The 22,328-nt window shown below is 43.9% G+C and overlaps 1 protein-coding gene across 7 annotated transcripts in view; it reads left to right on the forward strand.

Moving 5' to 3' along the window:
* Positions 1-1,040: 1,040 nt before the first annotated feature.
* The window catches only part of SYNE3 (spectrin repeat containing nuclear envelope family member 3), an 84,985-nt gene continuing 63,697 nt past the window's right edge, over positions 1,041-22,328 (forward strand). Inside the window, exon 1 of one of the 7 annotated variants that reach the window (XM_075926635.1) lies at positions 1,041-1,151. Coding sequence is in view for 3 of the 7 variants with exons in the window: in XM_075926636.1 (XP_075782751.1) it covers positions 1,644-1,656 (13 nt within the window). In the remaining 4 variants the exon portion in view is untranslated. Of the gene's footprint in view, positions 1,152-1,378; positions 1,657-5,372; positions 7,165-22,328 lie in introns of those variants that run through there. The other 6 variants (XM_075926633.1, XM_075926636.1, XM_075926630.1 and 3 more) reach the window with 6 other exon arrangements.

Genomic DNA, 22,328 nt, shown 5'->3' on the forward strand with positions numbered 1-22,328 from the left:
ATGGGATTACTCCTGCATAGAAAGCAGCAATGTCAACTTTCATAATTTTATCACAAATCTCATTTTGTTTGGTGACTTTCATAAAGCCCCTGTTCCTAAAGTCATATAAGTACATGATACTATCACCCTTTTATAAAGTAAGTTTCTAGTCCTCATGATTGCAGAGAAACCCCCCAAAATGCAGAGCCTTAAGTGCAGAAGAGAATTAAAACATGTATTAAGCCAGTTTCATGAATTTTAAGCCAGTCCTGTGACTTTGTGGAGTCCAAGGTATAATTTATGTTTGAAGCTGAGCATACTGTTTCAGTTTAGTATGTAACTCTTTTGCAGGACTGGAGATTTAATCTCTGCCTCAATTTCCCATTTACATAATGAGGATGATCTCTTCTTTTGACTGTTTTATCTATTTAGATTATAAACTGTGTGCAGCAAGGACCGTCTACTACTGTGAGCATAATCATACTGTGAGCATAATTTCTGGTTCGAGCAACTGTGAAATAAATAATAATAATAGATGTTAAAATAGATGTAGCTGTTCTTATTTTTGTGATGGAATTCATTACCCAATGTGTGTAGCCACAGATGAATCTGTAGTTGTTTTTTAAGGTCACCCTTTACTTCCCAAAAGTGGTGTATGAAAAAGGTATTAGGAAAAAACAGCCAGATGTTAAGTGGCGTGTTTCATTGCCTACAATTTACTCTGCTTTTATGCAGCCCGTGGGGCAATATATTCCTGGACTGAGATAGCTAATTTAAAAGGCAAGACCCTTCACACACAACCTACCTGCTACTCGCCGGACCTTCTGAGGGTTGGAAGTAAGTTAACACAAACCTCATCCCCTTCTCCCTGTGCTGCCCTACCTAGTGCAGAGGAGACTCGAGCTGGACTAAAATCTCCCTCTTAACTCATCTCCTTCTGCTTGATCCCTGGCTGAAGTCATAATCCGCCGTGTGGGTGACATGACATAAGCTGCTGCTTTGCAAAGGAGCTGGGGGGAAGCACACAAGCGCGGCGGGAGTGAGGAGGCGGCGGCGATGGGCAGGGACGAGGCGGAGGAGCCACGTGGGCCACACAAACGGATTTTGCTGCTCGTCGCCAAAAAGTGCCGCGGGCCTCTTGGCAGCCGCGCGGCGGGAGCTGGCTCCCTGCTGTGAGTGTGGCAGACTTGAAGGCTGCTCCCCCAGCGCCCTCGCTCCGTGCCAGCCCCTCCGGGTCCCTTGCATAAGCCCCCTGCTGCGGTTACATAACGGGCTGCCGCTGTCTGCGCGGCCCCCGGGTTACAAGCCTGGCGAAGGGGCGCTGAGGGGCTGGCTGCAGCGGGCGCTCCCGGGGGGGGGGGGGGGGGAAGGAATGTTTGCAGCCCAGCTGGAGACGCGCCGGGGTCGCCCTGCCCAGCAGCAGCCTGCGGAGTGCAGTCCCCGCGCGCCGGGCAGGGCTCGGCTCGCCATAGCTCCGGCCGCCCAGCCTCGCGTGCGGCGGAGGCGCCCGGGCCGGGCAGTGTCAGGCTGCTCGGGGACGGGACGGAGGCGGGGGAGGAGCCCGCGAAGGAGGGGCCTGTGCACACGCCATTCAAACCCTGCAGGCGCGGCTGCCGCAGCTGGCTAGCCCGGGATTCCTCCTGCGGAGGCTTGTCCCTTGACCCATGCCGCTGCTGGGTAAGTGGCATCTTTCGGGCTCTCGGGGTCAGGGCTGGGGCGGGGGGCGCAAGCGCTGCGGGGAGTGAGGGGGGAAGAGGGCAGAGCCCGGCTCCTCTGCGTGTCACTTTCACATTCTCTGCTGCTCTTGCTGAACGCCTGGGGGCCGCCGAGCCCTCCAGGTCCCAGCCTTGGCAAGGCCACGGCAGGCGGGACCAGCGAGCGTGTTGACAAGTGGGGAGGAGAGATTGGCAGTGCCCCCCTTCTCCATCGCTGCGCGCACGCACGTTTCTGCGGGAGGAACTTTTAGGCAGCCAGCTGGGAAAGGGGGGGTCTCTTCACCCCTAGGCTTGAAGTAGCAACAATCCGGATACATCATTTCTGCCGTCAGCACCCCGCCCTCCCATAAAAATAGTTCCAGCAGGGCTTGGGGAAACGAGACTGGGTGGCCCTCACTTTGAGAGGAGAAGCCACCAAGTCTGGGTGGCACCTTTCACTCCTTCCTGCCTCTAGCGTTTCCCGGCAGCCAGCTGGTGCAGGGGTTCTCAGCCAGAAATAAGAGGGGTTCCCCTACCTGACTGTGCTCAGTGGTACATTAACTCCTGTATATATTTGCCTAGCTTTACAACAGGCTACATTAAAAAGCACTAGCAAAGTCAATACAAATTAAAATTTCATACAAACTGATTTGCTTATACTATTACATGCACTAAAATTAAGTATAGTATTTATATGCCAGTTGTGTTATTTTATAATTATATGGTAAAAATAAGACAGTCAGCAGTTTCTCAGTAATAGTGTGCTGTGACATTTTTGTAATTTTATGTCTGCTTTTGTAAACAAGTAATTTTTAATTGAGGTGAAACTTGGGTGTAGACAGCATAATACAGGCTCCTGAAAGGGGCACAGTAGTCTGTAAAAGTTGAGAACTATGAAACTGGTTGGTTTACCCAGCTTTTGAATCCTGTGGGTGCTAAGGTTATTCTTGAGGCTCCATTCAGTGTTTTATCGTGCACTTGTGTTGCCGGAGGATTTGCATTCAGCAGGGCTGTCAGTCAGTCACCAGGAATGGGGGAGGGAGATGAGTAGTGCAATGGCTTTCTGGTATTGGACATAGTGTAGCAATATATTTATAGTTAACCCAGGCAGCCCTGCTAGTAGTGTGAGAGCTATTATGGTTACAATACTTAATGTTAGTATTCATTTTAACTCCCTCTCTCCCCCGTCCCCTCCCAAACATGTAATAGGGTCAATATAGTGAAATTGAGAACTATGCTAGGATAGTAGGGAGTTCCCTTTAAAAATGTCAATCTGTTCCGAAGTTGCAACATGAGGACAAAACAAAAATATCTTTAATCGGTATTGCATAAAGGTGTTTAGGGGTCCGAGCCTACAAACAGTTCCACATGTACAGGCCCCTTCTGACCTCATAGAGCTGGAATGTCATTTCAGAAAAAAACTGTGAGGATCAAAGTTGTACCAGGAAATAGAGCACTATATCTGATCATGTAGCCTGCAAAGTTCAGGATGGGGGCGAAGAAGTGGTGCAGATAGTCCTATGAAAAGTATGAGTAAGGGCTGAGGGGGAGAAGCTGTCTTCTTTCTCCATTACAAATTGTGCCCTTGACATGGAGAACTAGGTATTCTGCACCAGAAGTAGGGTTTGTGATTCTCTTTCAGGATCAGGCTCTGTGTTTGTCATATCTAGAACCACAAATCCAGATTCCATCACCCTTAATTCTTTCTCGTAGGATTAAACTGAGCACCAGGCAGTTTACCATATCTGACTCTTTTGGATACAAACATAAAAACAAAGTTTTATCTGATAGACATTGTGAATGTTAACACAATGAGAGGTGGAGTGACTTAGTGGAAAGAGCTGGGAGACCTAGTTTCTTTCCTCAGCTCTGCCACTGGTTTGCTTGGGGACCTTGGGCAAGTCACCTTACCTCTCTGTGCTTCATCTGTAAAATGGGGATAATGAATGTGACCTCCTTTGTAAAACACTATGAGATCTACCATTGAAAAGTGGTATGTAAGAGAGAGGTATAATTTAAAAGGTATTCTGACATTTGTGATGGGAAGTGCAATATAAATAACTACATAGACATCAAAGGTCCCATGGCACTTTTGTAGGTGCCTGGATGAACTGCCATCCCTTTCTACTATTGTAAAAAGTTATAATCCTGTGAAAGCTCTTTCAGCATTTAAACCTAGCTATCACCCTTTGCTACTGCATTGCATTAAGGACACTGTGTAAATAAATGTGAAGCAACAATGGAATGAAAATGGGAATGTGTCCTGGAAACTCTGGTGCAGTTTAATGGTAGCATCCCATTTTGTCTGATAAAATGAAATTTCATTTTAAATTAAAGATCTGGCCTGGGGGAAGAAAGGGGGAAACAGACAGCTTCAGTTTGGTCCTTTACAATTTGTAATTAAGAGTCTAAATCTCTGACATGAGTATGTAATTTGCTTTTTATTAAACCATTACATTTTGAACAAGCCTTGACTTGTGGCCCTTAAGGGTTAATGTCAAAGGCTCATTTCCCTGTGTGTGATTACTTAGCTATCATGGCTCATCCAAGGCCACATAGCAAGGCATAATAATTACAACTTGGCACACCATATTCCTGCGTTGCAGACATGTGCTGCTGGCATTCTCTGTGCAGGGAATCCTGCCCGTGCTGTTAGACTGGCAGTTGCAGGGGCCAATAAAAATGAAAAATAAACAATCATTGTTCCAGAAAGGGAGTTACTATCACCAGAGGGGCAGGGAAGGGAAGCTTGTTTGAAATTGTCAGTTGGGTGAGTGACTTGGGCAAAGGAACCACAGAGACCATTCAAATGTGTTTCCTGTTGTTTGGGCTCAGCTCTACAGGCCCACCCTAAATCACCATGCCCTCCTTTGCTGTATATTCTATGCCAGCAACAGACACTTTTCAGGGGGTTGTAGAGTTGTACCAATCTATGGGACAACAGGCCACAAAATCCATGTATTAGAAATGGATCCGCTCATATTTCCTGCTGTGCCCCTCTTGTGCCTTCCCCTGTTATCTGTCCCAGTTGGCAACTGCACTGTCTGCCTTGAGGCAGTCTCCCAGGGTTGGAGCACCCACCAGCAGCCAAGCTTCTGCTTCCCTTCAGTGCCTCTCACCCACCAGTGGCCCCGCTAACCAACTCCTCTGCCTCCTGACCACCATAGACAGCTGTTTTGCAGTGTTCAGGACATTTTCAGTGGGAGTGGAGGAGTAGGGTTGGGCACTTGGGGATGGCGTAGGGTTGCCAGGTGTCTGGTATTTTACCGGACAGTCCGGTATTTGCGCTCTTTGTCCGGTAAAAAAAAAAACAGAGAATACTGGACATGTGCTGGGAGCCTGTGATTGTGCAGAAGCCTGGTGGGGGTGGGAGAGTGGGGGCCTGGGAGTCCCAGCTGGGAGGCGGAGTTGCGTATCCTGTGTGTGGTTTTTGTTTTTTTGTTTTTTGTTTTGGCTCGACCAAAAAATATTGGGTGTCCGGTATTTTTGGGAGACCATCTGGCAACCCTAGGATGGCGGCTGGGAAGAGGTGGGGCAGTGACTTGAGGGAAGAAGTAGAATGAGGGCAGAGATGGAGCAGGGGTGGGAAGAGATGGGGTGGGGACTTGGGGGAAGGGTATGGAATGAAGGCAGAGGAGGAGTGAGAAGAGGTGGGGCTGGGCTGGGCTTGGGTGAAGGTGGAGTAGGGGCAGGGACTGGGCAGAAGGGGTTTGAGCACCCATAGGCTAGAGGGTAATTTGGCACTTATGTCTCCTGATATTCAAACTCTTGTTAAATCCACTTGCATACCATTGATCGTATCTTCCCTTTGGCCTTTATCCTCACTGCTACCACTCTTATAGCCATCTCCTTAATGTTCTCTGTTCTTACCTTTCACCTCCTGCCTATTCAACAAGCTCTTGGACAGCAGATCTCAAACTTCTTTGACCTGTGACTCCTAACAACAAAAATTATTGCATGACCCCAGGAGGGGGAGTTCAAGCCTGAGACCATCCAAGTCCCTGAACACACCTCCCTGGATGTGGGGACCAAAGCCAAAGACCAAGGGCTTCAGCTCCAGGTAGGGGCTTGTAACCTGAGCCCTGCTGCCCAGGGCTGAAGGCAAAGCCTGAATCCCACTGCTCAGCTGAAGCCCTCATGCTTTGGCTTCCTCCCTGGGAGGTGTGACTTGAGCTTTGACTTTGGCCCCGGACAATCAGGGGGAGGCTGTCAACAAGCCCATCACTAGACCTAGTAATCCCATTAAGACAGTGTCATGACCCACTTTGGAGACCCGACCCACAGACTGAGAACTCCTGGTAAACCTGTCTTCCATTCCTGCATCTCGGGGGCTAAGTCTACACTGCAGGCTTCTTGCGCAAGAAAAGATCTTTCGCGAAAAGTTCTTGCGCAAGAGCGCATCCACACTGCCATGTGCTTTTGAGCAAGAGATGTGCTTTTGCACAAGAGAGCATCCACACTACCGTGGATGCTCTTGTGCAAGAAAGCTCTGATGGCCATTCACCTGTGCTTTTTCCGATAGGAGTTCCTTGTGCAGATTTCTGTCTGCATTAGGGCTTCTTTAAGCAACATTTTACTCATGCAAGTAGCCCTTAGTCACATGAGTAATCCCACTGGAATCCTCTGGTACTATTTGTGTGTGTCAAGATTTTCAAATAATTAAGGGGTTGCAGGATTTTCTTTTAAGGCAGGAGCTGACTCTCTTCTTTTTTGCCTGTAAATCCTTTTATGATGCCAAGTAAATAGTGGAGAAAAAATACAACAAGAACCACTTTTAGTGAGATTCATTTGCTGTTAATTCTTTCAACATTATTTCTAGCTCCTTGTCTGTTGCAAACTCTTTGAAAAACTTTGTACATGGTGACTTGTTGTTAAGGAATGTACAAATAATAAAAGGCATCAGTTGTTTTTCAGTGTTTTTTGAAAGCGTCTCAAAACTGTGGGTAGTGGAAGTGTACAAAAGCAGAATCTCTTGTTGCCAGGGATGTGAGCCAAGTGGGTCTTGAGGGAAAATGTAACCACTTACAGTCTGTAGCAACTTTATTTCTACAGAAAGCCTAACTTTGAGTGAGTCACATGAACAGCGATGAAGCAGACTGTGTCAAAGTTGATAGTCCTTCTATGAAAATATATATCCTACCCCCATTGCAGCCCTTCTCCAATGCCCCCTCCCCCAACTGACATGACCCTGTGGATTATTGGGTGGCCTGGCATGGAGCAGCAGCAGGGGTTGGGTCCCCCAGCACTCAACCAAGGGAACAGAGCGCTCTGGGACTGGGTTGCTCTGCTTCCCACCACCATAGTGAAGCGGAGTGACCCAGTTAGGAGATGGTAGAGTGGAGCGGGCTGCTGCAGCACTTGACTTCCTATGGCTTCTGTTACTTTCTCAAGCCTGATATAGTTGTGTTTCTGTTTGACTTGATAGTAACTAGATGTTCATGACCAGCCTCCTTTTGTGAATGCAGATCAGCTCCTGTAACATCTAAATCAGGTGTGTGCAATAATTTTTGATGGGGGGGCCCCCCCACACTCCAAGATTTTGCTAAGATGTCAAGGGCTAAACTTTTCTAAGGAAGTGGTGCATGATCTGGGATGCAGTAGAGGAGTCTGTTCTGGAGGAGGGATGAGAAGGTGGTGCAGGGTGTGAGAGGAAGTTGGGATGCTGAAGCAAGTGAGGTGCCAGAAGCAGCCTTTTGCCAGGAGGCACTTACCTAAGCAGCTCCCAGCCAGCAGAATCCTCAGCCAGGCTTCCCTACCTACCAGCAGACCCAGACCACTCCATATAGTGTGCTCTGTGTGTGGGGGGAGGCGCAGAAGGGAAACTGGCCAATAGAAGCTGAGAGATTGTGCTGGAGGCAGGGGTAGTGTGCAAAGCCTCATTACTTGCACCTGGCGCAGAGAGCCTTATTGAGCAGTCTGCCACTTAGAGCAGCATGGAGCTGTTCTGTGCTGCAGGAGCAGGCCATGGACCAAATTAAAAGGCCTAGTAGGCCAGATCTGGACTACAGGCTGTATCTTGCCCACCCCAATCTAAATTATTTCTGCCTACAATTAATTGTGGGTTCCATTAAACTGTTGACATACAATGTTTATATATAGTGTTGTAGCTCTGTTGGACCCAAGACATTAGAGAGACAACATGGAGGAGGTATTATCTTTTATTGGACCAACTTTTGATCCATTGAAATTAGGGATGTTAAATTGTGTTTAATCAGCTAGTTGAGTAGATGATGGAATTTCCATTGACTACTTGATTAGTTGATAAGGGGGGAAACTGTAGAGCTGCAGCAGGATTAGCTCCCAGCTTTGGGAGCTCACCCCATGGCAGCTCTGCCTTGCAAATGTATTAAGAGCCACCACGCTCTTAATATATTTACAAGGCAGAAGTGCAGCAGGGAGACCAGGTGCAAGCTGGGAATCAGCCAATCATCTTCTTGCTGGCAGGTAGGGAAGCCGGCCTGAGGGCTTTTAAGCTGCCCTTTCTCCCCCCCCCCCCCCCCCCCCCCCAGCACAAGCTCCTGTTCTCCCCACTTGCTTCCTCTCTCTGATAGAAGCAGCAAGGGGTGGGAAGTGACTAGTTGAGTCACTACTTGACTAGTTGCTTACATCCCTAGTTGAAATATAACTGCTTATGCTAAACAGTCTGTTCCACATTGCATTTAGCTGTGATACTCATTAAGTTTCCCTGGAGAAAAGATCTTTGTAAGCTCAAAAGTTTGTCTGGACTACACTATAGAGTTGGATCAAGGCAAGGCAGCTTACATTGGCTCAACTATGAAAGTGTATACTCTAAAAAAAATTGTTCCCACTAATGTAACTGCCTTATATGCCAACATAATAATAATTCCACTTTCACAAGAGACATAGTCAATAATGATGTAGTTAGGGCAACACAGTGTGTGTCTAGACTTTGTTGGGTTGGCTGTGTGCACCCTCACCTGTGTGGGACATTGTTTGTTTTGACTGTTACTGTGTTTTAGAAGCTATCGCACAATGCCCCACACTGACAATAAATCAGTGCAAGTGCTCCTGGTGAGGATGTGTATGGCTGACACAAGGAGCAAAGGGTAGACATGCACAAACTGTGTAATTGCTGTGGCTTCTGTATGTCAATGTAAGTTCAGTCAACTTAATTTTGCAGTGTAGACATAGCATCTCTTGCCAGCACAAATTGGTCCAATAAAAGGAATAACATAGGTGAAGAAAAATGGGAGGTTTGGTTGGGGCGCCTTTAAAACTCAGTCCAGTATTGACTAGCCATAGGCCCAAATCCAAGAGCCTGACACCCCTGAACTTGGGGTAAGCTTGGATCTGGAACTGAATTTTGTGCTTCAGGTCTATGTCTGATATGTATTTAGATACAGTCCAAACAAGATGTAGCATTATCAACCCTAGATGTTCAAAATCCAATAATGAAATTGGCATAAAAGCTGTGATTATTATAAACAAAATCTTTTTATTTGCCTTCAGGGGTTTGTCTTTGGGGTGCAATCTCTTCTCTGTAACCAAATGGGTTAGAGATGTACTCTTATATTAAAATTAAAGAGAAGACTCTCACATAATCATTTGTCCATAGGAGCTTGGATTTTAAATAAAGCATCAAGTTTGGGACACTGTAAGATGCTAGCTGTCAGCTGTACAAAGCCAATGCAAACAGTAAATACACAATACTTGTGAGTCATTGTGCTTGGCTGTGTTTGACTCATGGATTTAGCAAGGTGGGGCTAACCATTGCTCTTTGGGTTGTGTGCCCGTGCTGTTCACTGACAGCTAGTACTCTTGTCACAAGGACAGATTAAATTGAGTTACTCCCAGCATGATGGTAGCATTATTACAATGAAATGATTCATGGGAATGTCAGTTGTGGAACTTTCAGCTTCTGCTGTATTAAGAGCCTTGCTTCACGTAATAGCTCATCCAGTCTGGATAACGTAAACAGAGAAACTGAGACTGTTTGTAAGACAAGGTCATGCCATGCTGTGATTTTTTTTCTCTGTGCCGTCACTTATTAAACAATTCTTAATGGCCTGAGCTTGATGTGTTGAAATAAATTTGGGCATCTTAATTGCACTGTAAGAAAAAAGGTGCTGATTTCTCCAAAAGGCACAACCCCCTCTGGTGCTCTTTACATTGTTTATTGTTGGACCTTTGAATGCCTTGTGTGTTTGATGTTTCATTTATATACCATAACTCCTTTAGTGTCCATCCTGCTTTATAGCTAATAGGAATCCAGGGGCTTGATACAAAATTCATTGCTCTCCATTAGACTCCTTTGATTTCACTGAGTTTTGAATCAGGTGCTCTAAAACTGGGGCTTATTCAAACTGCACAAATAACATAATGGGGAAAGTGGGAAGAAAGGGAGACAGAAAATAAGGAGACCAGGTAGGCCATCATTCATGCAGAATTCACATGTAAGTGGGGGGTGGTTCTGTGTTTTTCCTGGTTTGTTTATTTGTATGTATGTATTTATTACAAGTTGATGGAACAGTTATAACTTGCAGTATTCAGTAAGCTGCTTACTCTTCAGAATGTTCTGAAATGTGGTCAAGTTATTGGTAGCAATGTCCAGTAAGTGATTGTTCATATCTTTTAAGGTTATATAGGAACTATTTATTTTTTGCTTATAAACGCTGTCAACTGAGGATACCAAAAACAATTGAGATATCGAGCCATAAACTGCTCCCATCAAAGTCAATAATAAAAAAATCCACTGTTTTAAATGGAAGGAGAATCAGACCCATGAATATTTCAAACACTCTTGGATTGTAGGTAAATACAATTAAATCATTAGTAGAGTTGAGGAAACAAAGGCACATGGCAACCAGGTAACTTGCCCAAATGCCACAGTGATTGAGTGGCTGAGTCAAGAATAGAACTGCTGGTGCAGAGTCCCAGCTACCAGTCCTGTGCTCCTGGCACTGACCCCATTCCTTTCCATTGATTACTTTGGTATAATGTTGTCTTGTGGTTTCCTTGAATGTCCTGCTTCATGGTTGTCAATGGCAGGAGACTCCTGACAATGCTGAATCTGACAGAACAAGAGTTTTCTTGAAAATCCTTTTATTTATCTAATAAATATTGACTTGAACCTACACTTGCTTGTTTTAGATAAAATTCTCATTGAAGTCTTTGCAAGTTTTGCCTGAACAATATATTGTTTGCAGTCTTGTAGCTGTGTTGATCCAAGGATATGAGAGAGACAAGTTGGGGGATGTAATATCTTTTATTGCTCCAATGTCCTTACCTGCCTTGTCTCTAAGGAGTATATTGTTGACTCCAATTGTGAAGTGAAGCAACCTTGAAACAATTTATAGATGGGCTGTTATTAAAGGAGGAAGGATGGCCATGTGTTTATGGTCTTGGATTGGGATCAAGAAGAGCTGTGTCCATATTTCAAACTCTACCAGAGACTAGCACTTTGTTTCGAGTTTGATATCCTAAATCATAAGTCACTTTTGGAAACCATGGCCTTGATTTCCTTTGTGATTCTCTTGAGAATGGGGATGCACATCTTTTTTTAAACTGGTAGGGGTGTTTGTAAGTCAAGTTCCATTCACAAATGTGGAGCACTGACATATGGTGATGAGCATGTGGAAAAGCCTGTAAGTAAGTAAATAAGCTAGTGTGTGAGCTGGAATGACAGCAGCAAAAAGAAAATTAGTTTGTAACTGAAGAACTAGGATAACTTTTCATTTGTAGCCCATGTCAGGTGGATCACTGATGTCCGATTTAAGGTATCGGACGCCAGGGTTTTTGGGTTTTTTTTGTTATAATAATGAAACAATTATATGAGAAGAGTGTGTTAAATTAAAACTAATTTTGCATAACTAATCAACATTTTATAATGGTAACACATGCACCAAATCTTTGGATATTGGCAGTAAAGATATCTATATTGTGCAGCCATTGGGGCCTGGGCTGCTTAGCAGATTGGTGGTAATTGGCAATAGAGCCTTTCACCTCTGAGTGATTGGCTTGAATCCAGACTGGGTCATCAGTGATTGAAAGCTGCTACCATCTGATGCCTGGGTAGTGACTTATGTGAAACGAGTTGGCCTCAGTCCAGTTCCCAATGAATATATTTGAGGCAAAGGGCAGAATATGTTTGGAGGCTGACTTATGCTGTTCAGGCTTGTACGCAGGGTGGGTGCAGAAGGTGCAAAAGCACCCCGCCATGGTCCCCCAAGTAAGCATGCTCTGGCCAGCCCAAGGGAAGGCAGGAGCTGCTTGAGCCTCCCTCCCCCATGGTTTGGCCAGCAGGGGGAAAGGCTGGGACTGATTTCCCCACTTACTTGAGAGACCACGGCAGGTGTATTAACACCCTTGGGTCCACATTTACAAAAAAAAAAAAAATGAAGCACCCCTCCTTCTCCCCCCCAAATTCCTGTGTATGGGCCTGCTTTTATCCTTTCAATACAAGCTAATGGCAGGGCAGCGTGAGGAAATGTACACATGCTGTGCATATTCTGTGGATGAACAGAAGAAAAAAACCTCTAAGATGTCATTGTCTTCCCTCAGCAATAAATTCTCTGTGATTGTTGTGACTGACCTGTCTTAATGCAAACATTCTCATTGCATGGCTGCACTTCAGTCTCTGTAAGGATGCGGTAGATGGTTATATTTCTGGTAGACAGCAGCTCTTAACAAATGTAAATGATGTTTCTTATATAAGTCACTACAGACTTCTGTAGTTCAGGTAGTAAATGCAAAGGTTTTGGCATTTGGGTTGTATGTAAAATATGTAGCATATCAGGCTGGCTCAGTAAATGTATCTATTTATTCTTACTTTCAATCTTCCTGCTCAGAAGGAAAGAACCCAGGGAGAACTGCAGTAGTTGACGTGTAAGCCAGTAAAAATCGTGTGTGATATCATGGCCTTATGGAAGTCAGTGGCCAAACTTCTGTTGATTTCAGTGGAGCCAGGATTTCACCCCATACTTCAAGGTGAGAGGTAGGGGATGTAAGCGACTAGTCGACTACCCGATAAGCAAATGCTTATTGGTTAATTGAGTAGGAACTCGGCTAGTTGCTTCCTCTGTCCCCCTTGCTGCCTCTATCAGAGAGAGGCAGAAAGGGGGAAAGCACGAGCCAGTGCTGGGGGGGAAAGCACCAGCCAGCATCCCCTAGCACTGTCTCTGTGGGGGACAGGGAAAGCAGAGGGCAGTGGGGGAATGACATGAGCGGGGATTGAAACAATCCTGCTCGCACCTGTCCTGACTGCTGCTCCTCTCCCTTTGAAATGTATAAGAGCCACCTCCAGGTCTTGTGCGTTTCAAAGGAAGAGGCACAGAGGAGAACCTGCTGGCGCGTTTCCCACTACCTCTCTCCCTTTGAAATGTACAGGAGCTGCGGATGGCTCTTGTACATTTCAAAGGAAGAGGCGCAGTGGGATAGGGAGTGCCCCCCTTATCAACTAATCAAGTAGCTGATGGAAATCCTATCGACTACTCAATTAGCTGATTAATCGAAATTTAACATCTTTGGTGAGAAGTGGAGAGAACTCTTAATTTTTGTGTCCAGGGGCACAAAGGGTGCTTCACAGGTGACCTAGGGTGTTGTTGTGTAGATAAGATCCTCAGCCTTACTTGCTCCAGAATAAAAGAAATAGATGTGGATTTACCATCAAAGCTTTACATTCTATTGTGCTTTAGAACAGCCACATAGTCCCCTAAAGAGACATTTTAAAAGATACTTTCAGTGCAAAATTAACTCCTTTTCCTGGGGTCACCAAAGGGACTTGTAAATCTGGCTAGCAAACCTGGGAAGCTTGCTTCTCCAAAGGCTTGAAGATTGAAGGTAAAGTGCCCAAGTCAATCTACTCCTTGAAAATGATTTTTTTCTTGCAATTAGGCTAGTGTCATAATGTTCTAGAAAAGCAGGATGGTGGCTTCATTGTGATGATAGGCAATGGGAAAAGTATAAAAGGTGTGATCCCTGTCCTGGGAAGCATATAATCTAATTTAAGACTAAAATTAACAAGTTTGTGGTTAGTGAGATGAAGCACAAGAGGGAAAAGAGAATGAGGGTAAGGGAAAGAGAGTGCCTGTTAACAAAGGCTAATCGTTTGCTCAACACAGAGTTCTAAAATCACTGATGTCTAGTGTAAGGCTGATGGACCCTGGTTGTCAGCTGGAGGGATTGAACCTGCAACCTTAAGGACTAAAGCCACATACCTCAAATGTAACATTGGCAACCCTCTGGTTTACTTTTCCTAAGCGTATCCTGGCCATCCCAATTTGCAAAGCTACCATCTTCTCTTTTAAATCACTCCTTAAAATTTTCCTTTCCATCAGGTGTTGATTTTGTCTGTGGTCACCTGTGGCAGAGGAGATGTCATGAACACCTTTTCCTTTAGTATTGCCTTGTCTTCTTACTCTAGGGCTATGTCTACACTCGCGGCTTCTTGCGCGAATAATATGCAAATGAGGCTAAGCGTGGAATATCGCCGAGCCTCATCTGCATACCTAATGAGCCACCATTTTTTTCAGAAGAGGCTCTTGCGCAAGAAGGAGCGTCTACACTGCCCCTTCTTGCGCAAGAAAAACCCTCTTGCGCAATGCCATTCTTCCTGTCAAGTAATAGGTGTAACGGCATTGTGCAAGAGGGTTTTTCTTGCGCAAGAAGGGGCAGTGTAGACGCTCCTTCTTGCGCAAGAGCCTCTTCTGAAAAAAATGGTGGCTCATTGGGCATGCAGATGAGGCTTGGCGATATTCCATGCTTCACTTTTGTGCGGGGAAACAGCCATTTTGATGGTCAAAAGGCTGCTGTATTCCATCCCTTGCAAAAGGTTTCCAGTTCTTTGTCAGAACTCTGAAGAAAATGTATCCTGCTTAGCACCCTACAATTCTTGTGGCCATGATGTGTTACAGCCACCTTATGGCCCAAGAGAACTTGACTAAACCGTCTTTGGAACGCATCAACCCTGTCCAAGTAAGTACTGAAGGTCAAGTAACATGAGACCTTTGTCCCTGATAGACCACTTACTGTGAAAAATCCATTTAATAATTCAGAATTGCAGATTATTACCTTGCAACTAAGCCAGACTGCCCAGGGCATCATTTAAGTACAGTAGTTTAAACAGTGAACCAAAATAATCCTTTAAGTAACTCTGTTGGCTTTGGTGTTTAATGACATGTATTTCCTTTGCAGTGTCGCTAATTTGAAAACATCTATCCAGTTTTATTTATAGGAATAATTGAATTTACATTTGAATACAGGATGGTCTCATTTTAAAAGTTACCATTTACACTTGGGGCTTTTCCCAGAGCTGCAACCTTGATGGTTGAAAGTGCTAGCCAGGAAAAAAAAACCCTCTGTTTCAACAATCTTTTGAAGTAACTAAGCCCTAAAAACAGCTTCTGTCAAACCAGAATGATTGGAATTTTATTAACTGAGAAGTCAGGCATTGGGGGAACCTGCAGAAAAAATAGCATCATTATGAAATATCTGTATAAATTTTTGATCAGCTTTGAGACTCAGAGAATTGTGCTCATAAATGGTAATTTTGGATTTATTAAAATATATAACATATATTATATGTCTCCACTCACTCACTGAAAGTTTTTGGGGGAATTGGCAGAATTCTGCCAATTTCCTTGCCTTAGTGGCTTCTGAGCTCAGGGAGCCTTCTAGACTAGTCATCCATAGTGTCTGCTCCTTATTATGAAGAAGTAACTCCTCTGTATAAGCAGCTGCACAATGTTGGTGGTGTTTATTTTTTATCATCATATTGCCCAGGAGACCTAGTCCTGGACATCATGCTAGGAGTCGCTGTGCAAACACAGGACAAAAAGATAGGCCATGTCATAAAGTGATTACCATGTAGGTAAATGTGGATTTCAGCCTTATGGCTGCCCAAGCTTGTTTCCATCCGTGGGAGTACATTCTTAGCCCAGATGCCATAGGGCTGTAGTAAATCCCACAGCCACTGTGAATCTACTCACAGTGGGGGGAGCAGACAGGACATAGAATAGGGAGCGGCAGTGTGAGGAGGCTTACTTATGAACATTCTGACCTCTGCCCCAAGGCACCTTGACAGTCCAGAAATCTGCAGCTGGTTTCTTTTTGGATAGATGGACCTGATCCAGAACACCAAGAAAGTTTTATCCATTTCAATTTCCATAGAGCCCTGTACTAACAGAGCTTCTGTTGTGTCATTGTCTTGATAGTAAGGGGGATCTTAATTCATTTTCAAAATACCAGATAGATCATTTTCCTCTTTGGAATAGAGGAAAGCAATAAACTTCTGTGAGGCTTCTCTTTGATGTCCAGCCTTCTTGTATCTGGTTTGTTTTTTTCCAGTTGTGGCCAAATTCTGTGCTGACCTAAACTCTAAATGGCCTACAATAGGATTGCACAGTTGTAGCTAGAGGAGATTTTGGTCCTTTAGTTTCCTGTTTAGTTCTTTATCTGTTTCGTTAGCTAACAGTCTTAGAGGGGCTTTTCTAAGGGCTAAATTAATACACTGTTTCTGCTCCAGCTTTCTTTTTCTGTTCAGCTTTTGAGTCTTTACAGAGTGTTCTTCTTTTCTCCCTGAGTTCTTTTACCTTTCCTGGCCCTAATTTTCCATTGATGTGAACCGGGAGTATCTCCCCTGAAGTCAATGGATGTACATGGGTGTAAAAACTGATGAGAGGAGAGAATCAGACCTTTCCCGTCATTATTTCTTCTTCACATTCATCTTAACCCTAGAAATCTTATCTGGTAGAGTGAAGATTAAGATGGCATGGGCCAGGTTCTGCTTTCGTTTACACTAGTCTAAATCCACAAAGATTACTTTAGTGGAATCACTCTGCATTTACATTGATGTGAATGAGAGTGCATTCTGGCTGTGCCTTGAAGCATATAAACTGGATTCAGCATGTTAATGGTAGAAGTGTAAATTACAACCTCTGTAGCAGTGGCCGTAGCCAGCAGATTTGACTCCCTAATGAGCCCTATAGTAACAATGGCTCAAGAGATCCAAACTGAGTTGGGAAAATACTGCATTTTATTTTCCGAAGGCTCCAGGAAGTCAGGAGACAGACAACGCCTAATGAGTGTGATTATCAGAAAAGGGTGATGGATGAAACACAGCTTCCGTTTGGGAGTTCCCTGGCTAAACAGCAATAGCACTGGCATTAACTGAAGAAGCTGGTTAAATTCTGCCCTCTCTTCCTGGGATTGTAGAGCTGTAATTGAGGTACAGTTAGCATATAAGTCAATCAGATTCTTCTCAGCAATACAGGAAAGAAAAATCTACTGCTAGGAACATGCAGAAAAAACAGAAAAATACTTAAGACAGGCAAAAATGTTGTCTGTGTCCAAGATTGTATCAATGATTTCTGAAATCTCAGCTCTAATATGTACCCAGGCTAAGCTATTGCACTATTACTTCTTACTGTGTCAAATTCATGCTTAAATTTGACACTTTGCGTACGGGTCTTAACAAAGATGCTAATTATTTCACCCATTACAAAGATAGCTTCCCCAATTATCACCCCTAACGTCATTACCTCACAGACACTAACCTTCCCCCTTCATCCCTCCTCTGTTCTTAAACCTGATTCGTCATTTTTATGTGTTCACTTTTTTTTGATTGTATCACTTTAGTATATATGATTGTACCAATTTTCTTCCACATATTGATCTGAGGAAGTGGGTCTGGCCCACAAAAGCTCATCACCTAATAAACCATCTTGTTAATCTTTAAGTGCTGCATACTCCTGTCTTTTCTTTAGTACAGGGTATTCTATGCTAATTCCTGTTCTACAAAAGTCTGTCAGACATAATAATTTCAAACATCAATCCACATAGGAGTTAATCAGCGAGTTAGTTGATTACCTGAACTCTAGAGAGTTACTTGGGGGATTATCTCTATTTAAATCTTATTCACCTTTTAAACAGTGATGGCATGCTCTGTGCTGTCCTTAGTTTGGTCATATTGGTCTCTAGTCTCTCTTCTTGTCTCCCATCCAATCCATGCTCATTTAGTAAGGGGAAATCCTGTTCTCTCACTGTCATGACTGAAGAGGAACCCATATTGTTTTCTTCTTACTCAGGTGTCCTAGTTTATTTTACCATACTGCATTAATATCAAAACTCCTAAGAAGTTGGAATAAATTGCTGTTGGGGCACTGAATACCAGTGGGGATGTTGGTGAAATCAAAACTGAATTTTCTCTGCAATTTTTCCAGAATCCACAGGATTCAGTCAGAAATTATTGTAGGATTTTTTTTTGTTATCCGCATGATTCTTCTATTTTTACCACTTGATGCTAGCATGAGACGCAAAGAGAGTCATTAACAATATTCATGAGTTGGTGATAGCCACCAGTAGCGGGGCTGAGATTGCAGATGAGAAGCAAGGCTTTTGATATGGTCTCCCACAATATTTTTGCCAGCAAGTTAAGGGAATGTGGATTGGATAAATGGATGGTAAGATGGATAGAAAGATGTCTAGGAAGGCCGGGCCCAGCGGGTAGTGATCAACGGCTCGATGTCAGGATGGCGGTCGGTTTCTAGCGGAGTGCCCTAAGGTTCAGTTCTAGGACTGGTTTTGTTCAATATCTTTATTAATGACCTGGATGAGGGGGTGGATTGCACCCTCAGCAAGTTTGCAGATGACACTAAACTAGGGGGAGAGGTAGATACGCTTGAGGGCAGAGATAGGGTCCAGAGTGACTTAGACAAATTGGAGGATTGGGCCATAAGAAATCTGATGAGGTTCAACAAGGACAAGTGCAGAGTCCTTCACTTGGGATGGAAGAATCCCAAGTATAGTTACAAGCTGGGGACCAACCAGTTAAATAGAAATTCTGAAGAAAAGGACCTGGGGGTTACAGTGGATGAGAAGCTGGATATGAGTCAACAGTGTGCCCTTGTAGCCAAGAATGCTAATGGCATATTAGGTTGCATTAAGAGGAGCATTGCCAGCAGATCCAGAGATGTCATTATTCCCCTTTATTCGGCTTTGGTGAGGCCACATCTGGAGTATTGTGTCCAGTTCTGGGTCCCCCTCCCCCACTACAAAAAGGATGTGGACGCATTGGAGAGGGTCCAGCGGTGGGCAACCAAAATGATTGGGGGGCTGAAGCATATGACCTATGAGGAGAGGCTGAGGGACTTGGGTCTGTTTAGTCTGCAGAAGCGAAGAGTGAGGGGGGATTTGATAGCAGCCTTCAACTTCCTGAAGGAAGGTTCCAAAGAGGATGCAGAAAGGCTGTTCTCAGTAGTGACAGATGGCAGAACAAGGAACAATGGTCTCTATTTGTGGTGGGAGAGGTCCAGGTTGGATATTAGGAAAAACTATTTCACTAGGAGTGTAGTGAAGCACTGGAATGGATTACCTAGAGAAGTAGTGGAGTCTCCATCCCTAGAGGTGTTTAAGTCTCGGCTTGACAAAGCCTTGGCTGGGTTGATTTAGTTGGGATTGGTCCTGCCTAGAGCAGGGGGCTGGACTTGATGACCTTCTGAGATCTCTTACAGCTCTATGATTCTAACAACTTATTGCTGCTGAACAGCCAGATGAGGCTGCAGTTCAGGAAGACATGACACAGCAACACTATAGACTTAGGATAGTAGTTGTGACTTGAGTTTTAAAACCTAGGACAATCCTGGCCAGATTGGAACTCCTGGAAGCTGTGGATAATTTTCCTTAAATTTGCTATGTGTCTGACCTTCAAGTTACAAGTTTATTATAATCCCAGGTGGACAGAACCAAGAGATGAATTTGTGTCTGCAAAATTCAGGACCAGTTAGATCAAAGCCATCTTTTACTGACCCATATGCAGATGAGATGCAGGAAAACCTTACAACTTTCTTTCTAATTAGATTTGTTAACATTTTTAGTGTATTTCAGATTGTCATGTTGTGGTAGAATATGCACTACTGTAATAAAGAAAAAAATGATTTATGTTGTGTGTGCGTGTGTGCGCACACACACACATATATAAAATCTGTGATATTCTCCGTGTCCTTTTAAGGGCTTGAGATTTGTGAATATTATCATCACTCAGCAACCTAAATTGTTTTTGTGTGTGTGTGTGTGTGTGTGTGTGTGTGTGTATATATATAGAGAGAGAGGGAGGGAGAGGGAGCTCTCTCTCTCTCTCTCTCCTCAGCTGGTAACTTCAATGGACCTGCTGAGGATCTGCACCATGATATTTATCATGGGATTTTCAAAGGAACCTAAGAAAATTAGGCACATAGGCCCAAATCCTCAAACATATTAATTCCCATTAACATCATCTTCGATTTCAGTGGGAGTTAAGGCACCTAAATATTAGAATCTGGGCCCCAATGCTCATTGAAATTCAATGGGATTTAAGCATCTAACTTAACAATGGGTGACCTAAGCTAGCGAGTGAGCTACATGAATGGCCCTCCGTCATCAAAATGGGTCTCGAGATTGTTGTATCCAAGACAGTCTCCTGGGATAGGTTAGTTTTATTAAAAGCACTTATGTTCCTAGAATTTGTGGGGTGAGTAAATTCAACTAGAGCAGCACTGTGATGGGATGCAGAGGGCGCGCATAGCTGACATAGTCAATGTTGCGTGCAGTCAGCATGCATTTCACATGCCTTTGCTTTATGTGTATGTCACTTTAGTAATACCAGTAGGAATAAAACATAACAGATGGAAACCCGCAGAATCTGGCAACTCGGCATGTAAGCAACAGTAAACAAAATATCTCCTGGTTGTGGGCCACACATAAAAGAATCCTGATAGGCAACATGTGGGTTGCAGGTTGTTCATCACTGATGTAACTCATTTAGATGCCGTGACTGAAAATGCTAGGTATAGTTATTAATATATAAATTATTACATTTTCAAAAGGTTAGCAAAGCTGAATTATAGTGGAGTAGGAAGTGTTAAATGCTAGCTTCACTTTCATGGTGCAGCAGCAATCTGTAATCACAGCTCCAGCTCCAAAGAGCCCCCAGAATATTTTCGATGGAAAGAAACTGTTGACACAGAACTTTAGGCCCAACTTTAGGTCAAATCAGTGCCTTCAGTGGGACCAAGATTGGTTAGGTTTACAATCCTAGTCAATGCTCTACTGAAAAAGATAATGTTGTTTTGGTTATATAGAACATATTCACTGGTTGTAAAAGTATCCGATTACATAGTAACAGAACATTGTGTTGTTGAGGTTACAATGTGTTAGCAGAACTGAGCATAAAAGCAAACTCCAGTGGCTAATGGGAATAGTCTTTGGGATTGAAAGCATATGCTCGCTTTGTTACTGACCCACAGTGCCTGGCATATAGGCATGGTGGGAGGGTGACTAAGCTATGGAAACTGCTAGAGTTCAGGCAAAAATGAGTCACCGGAAGAGAGCCTGTTTTACTCAATTCCAGAAATGTTCTTAACTGTTCAAAATCAATTTAGATGCAATTTACAGTTTGCAGTGGGCTATTCAGTTTCTGAAGAGAGAGCTTGTGGATAAGGTTGCTTGTCAGCTTCAATAATATACAAGATCTGGGATGTCTGCAAGCTTTAGCTAACTCTAGATTTGTTTGAACACAAATCGATGCCACTTTTGCCACAGACAGCCCTGGCATCAGCTCGACACAGATATTGTTATGAATAATGTCCGAATGATTAGATTATGTAGATGCAACTTTACTTACTTTAGAGCATGCTTTTTTAAGGGTTCCAACGTTTTAGGCCCTGGAGCAATTATAGGCTATTCATAAGAAACCGTCACTGTGTGGTATAAATAAAAGCATGTTCACATATTTATTATCATGAGCTTTGATCCTCTAGAGATCACATGATTATTTTAAGCATTGAATGCAGTGTTTAGAATAGGGCTGTGTTTGCAAACTCCCTTTTCCATGGGACAGCCATTCCCGGAGACCTATTTTTAATTTTAATGTGAAAATAATTAAAAACATAACAATAGCAATTTTTGCCTGTTTCATTTCCATGAAGATAAGGGGTGTTTTAAGATTTGCAAAAATGGAGACAAATACCTTTTTCTCCTCTTTTGCGGGGCGGGGGGAGGGGGGGAGAAGGGCATTGGTATCCTATTAAGGATCAAGTCTGGCATATAAGTTCTGAACATTCATTTAGTATTTGTAAATATGTACTTGAGGGTTACCTACAAGGATCATTGATTTCAGAGTTGTGTGCTAAGTGTTCCCCATCACCAGTCCGATTGAAGCATTTAGCATCTACATTTCAAACTCAATTCTTTTCAAAGATGTGTCTGAAGCAAACCCCCTCCTCCTCCACCCCCCAGTTCTAAACACTCAGACTTTGAGAACATTTTGGTCTGAAAAGGATCTAAATTTGGTGGCCTCAGACATATTTCTAGATTGTAAAATGTCTGGCTCCTTTTACTGATGAGTGGTTCTGGCTCCAAATTAGGAAGGTGAATGGTTAACTGGTAAGCATCATCTTTACCAGGTGGTGCTTACCGGTTAGTTAACCAGCAGGCTAGAGGGCAGTAGTGCTCCAGTCCAGCCAAAGCAGCCCCTACCTGCGGTGGGCCCAGCCTGGCCAGAGCAGCCTGCACCACAAGTGGGAGCACTCCATCTAGTACAGCCTATCATGCCACGAGCGGGCCTTCACCCCCATTTAAGCGGTTAACTGGTTAAATAAAATGTTTAACTGGTTAACTGATTAAATGAGATTTTATATCCCTACTCCAAATGAGGAAGACGAG

This window comes from Pelodiscus sinensis, chromosome 4, assembly GCF_049634645.1.
Source record: "Pelodiscus sinensis isolate JC-2024 chromosome 4, ASM4963464v1, whole genome shotgun sequence".
NCBI classification, from domain to species: Eukaryota; Metazoa; Chordata; order Testudines; family Trionychidae; genus Pelodiscus; species Pelodiscus sinensis.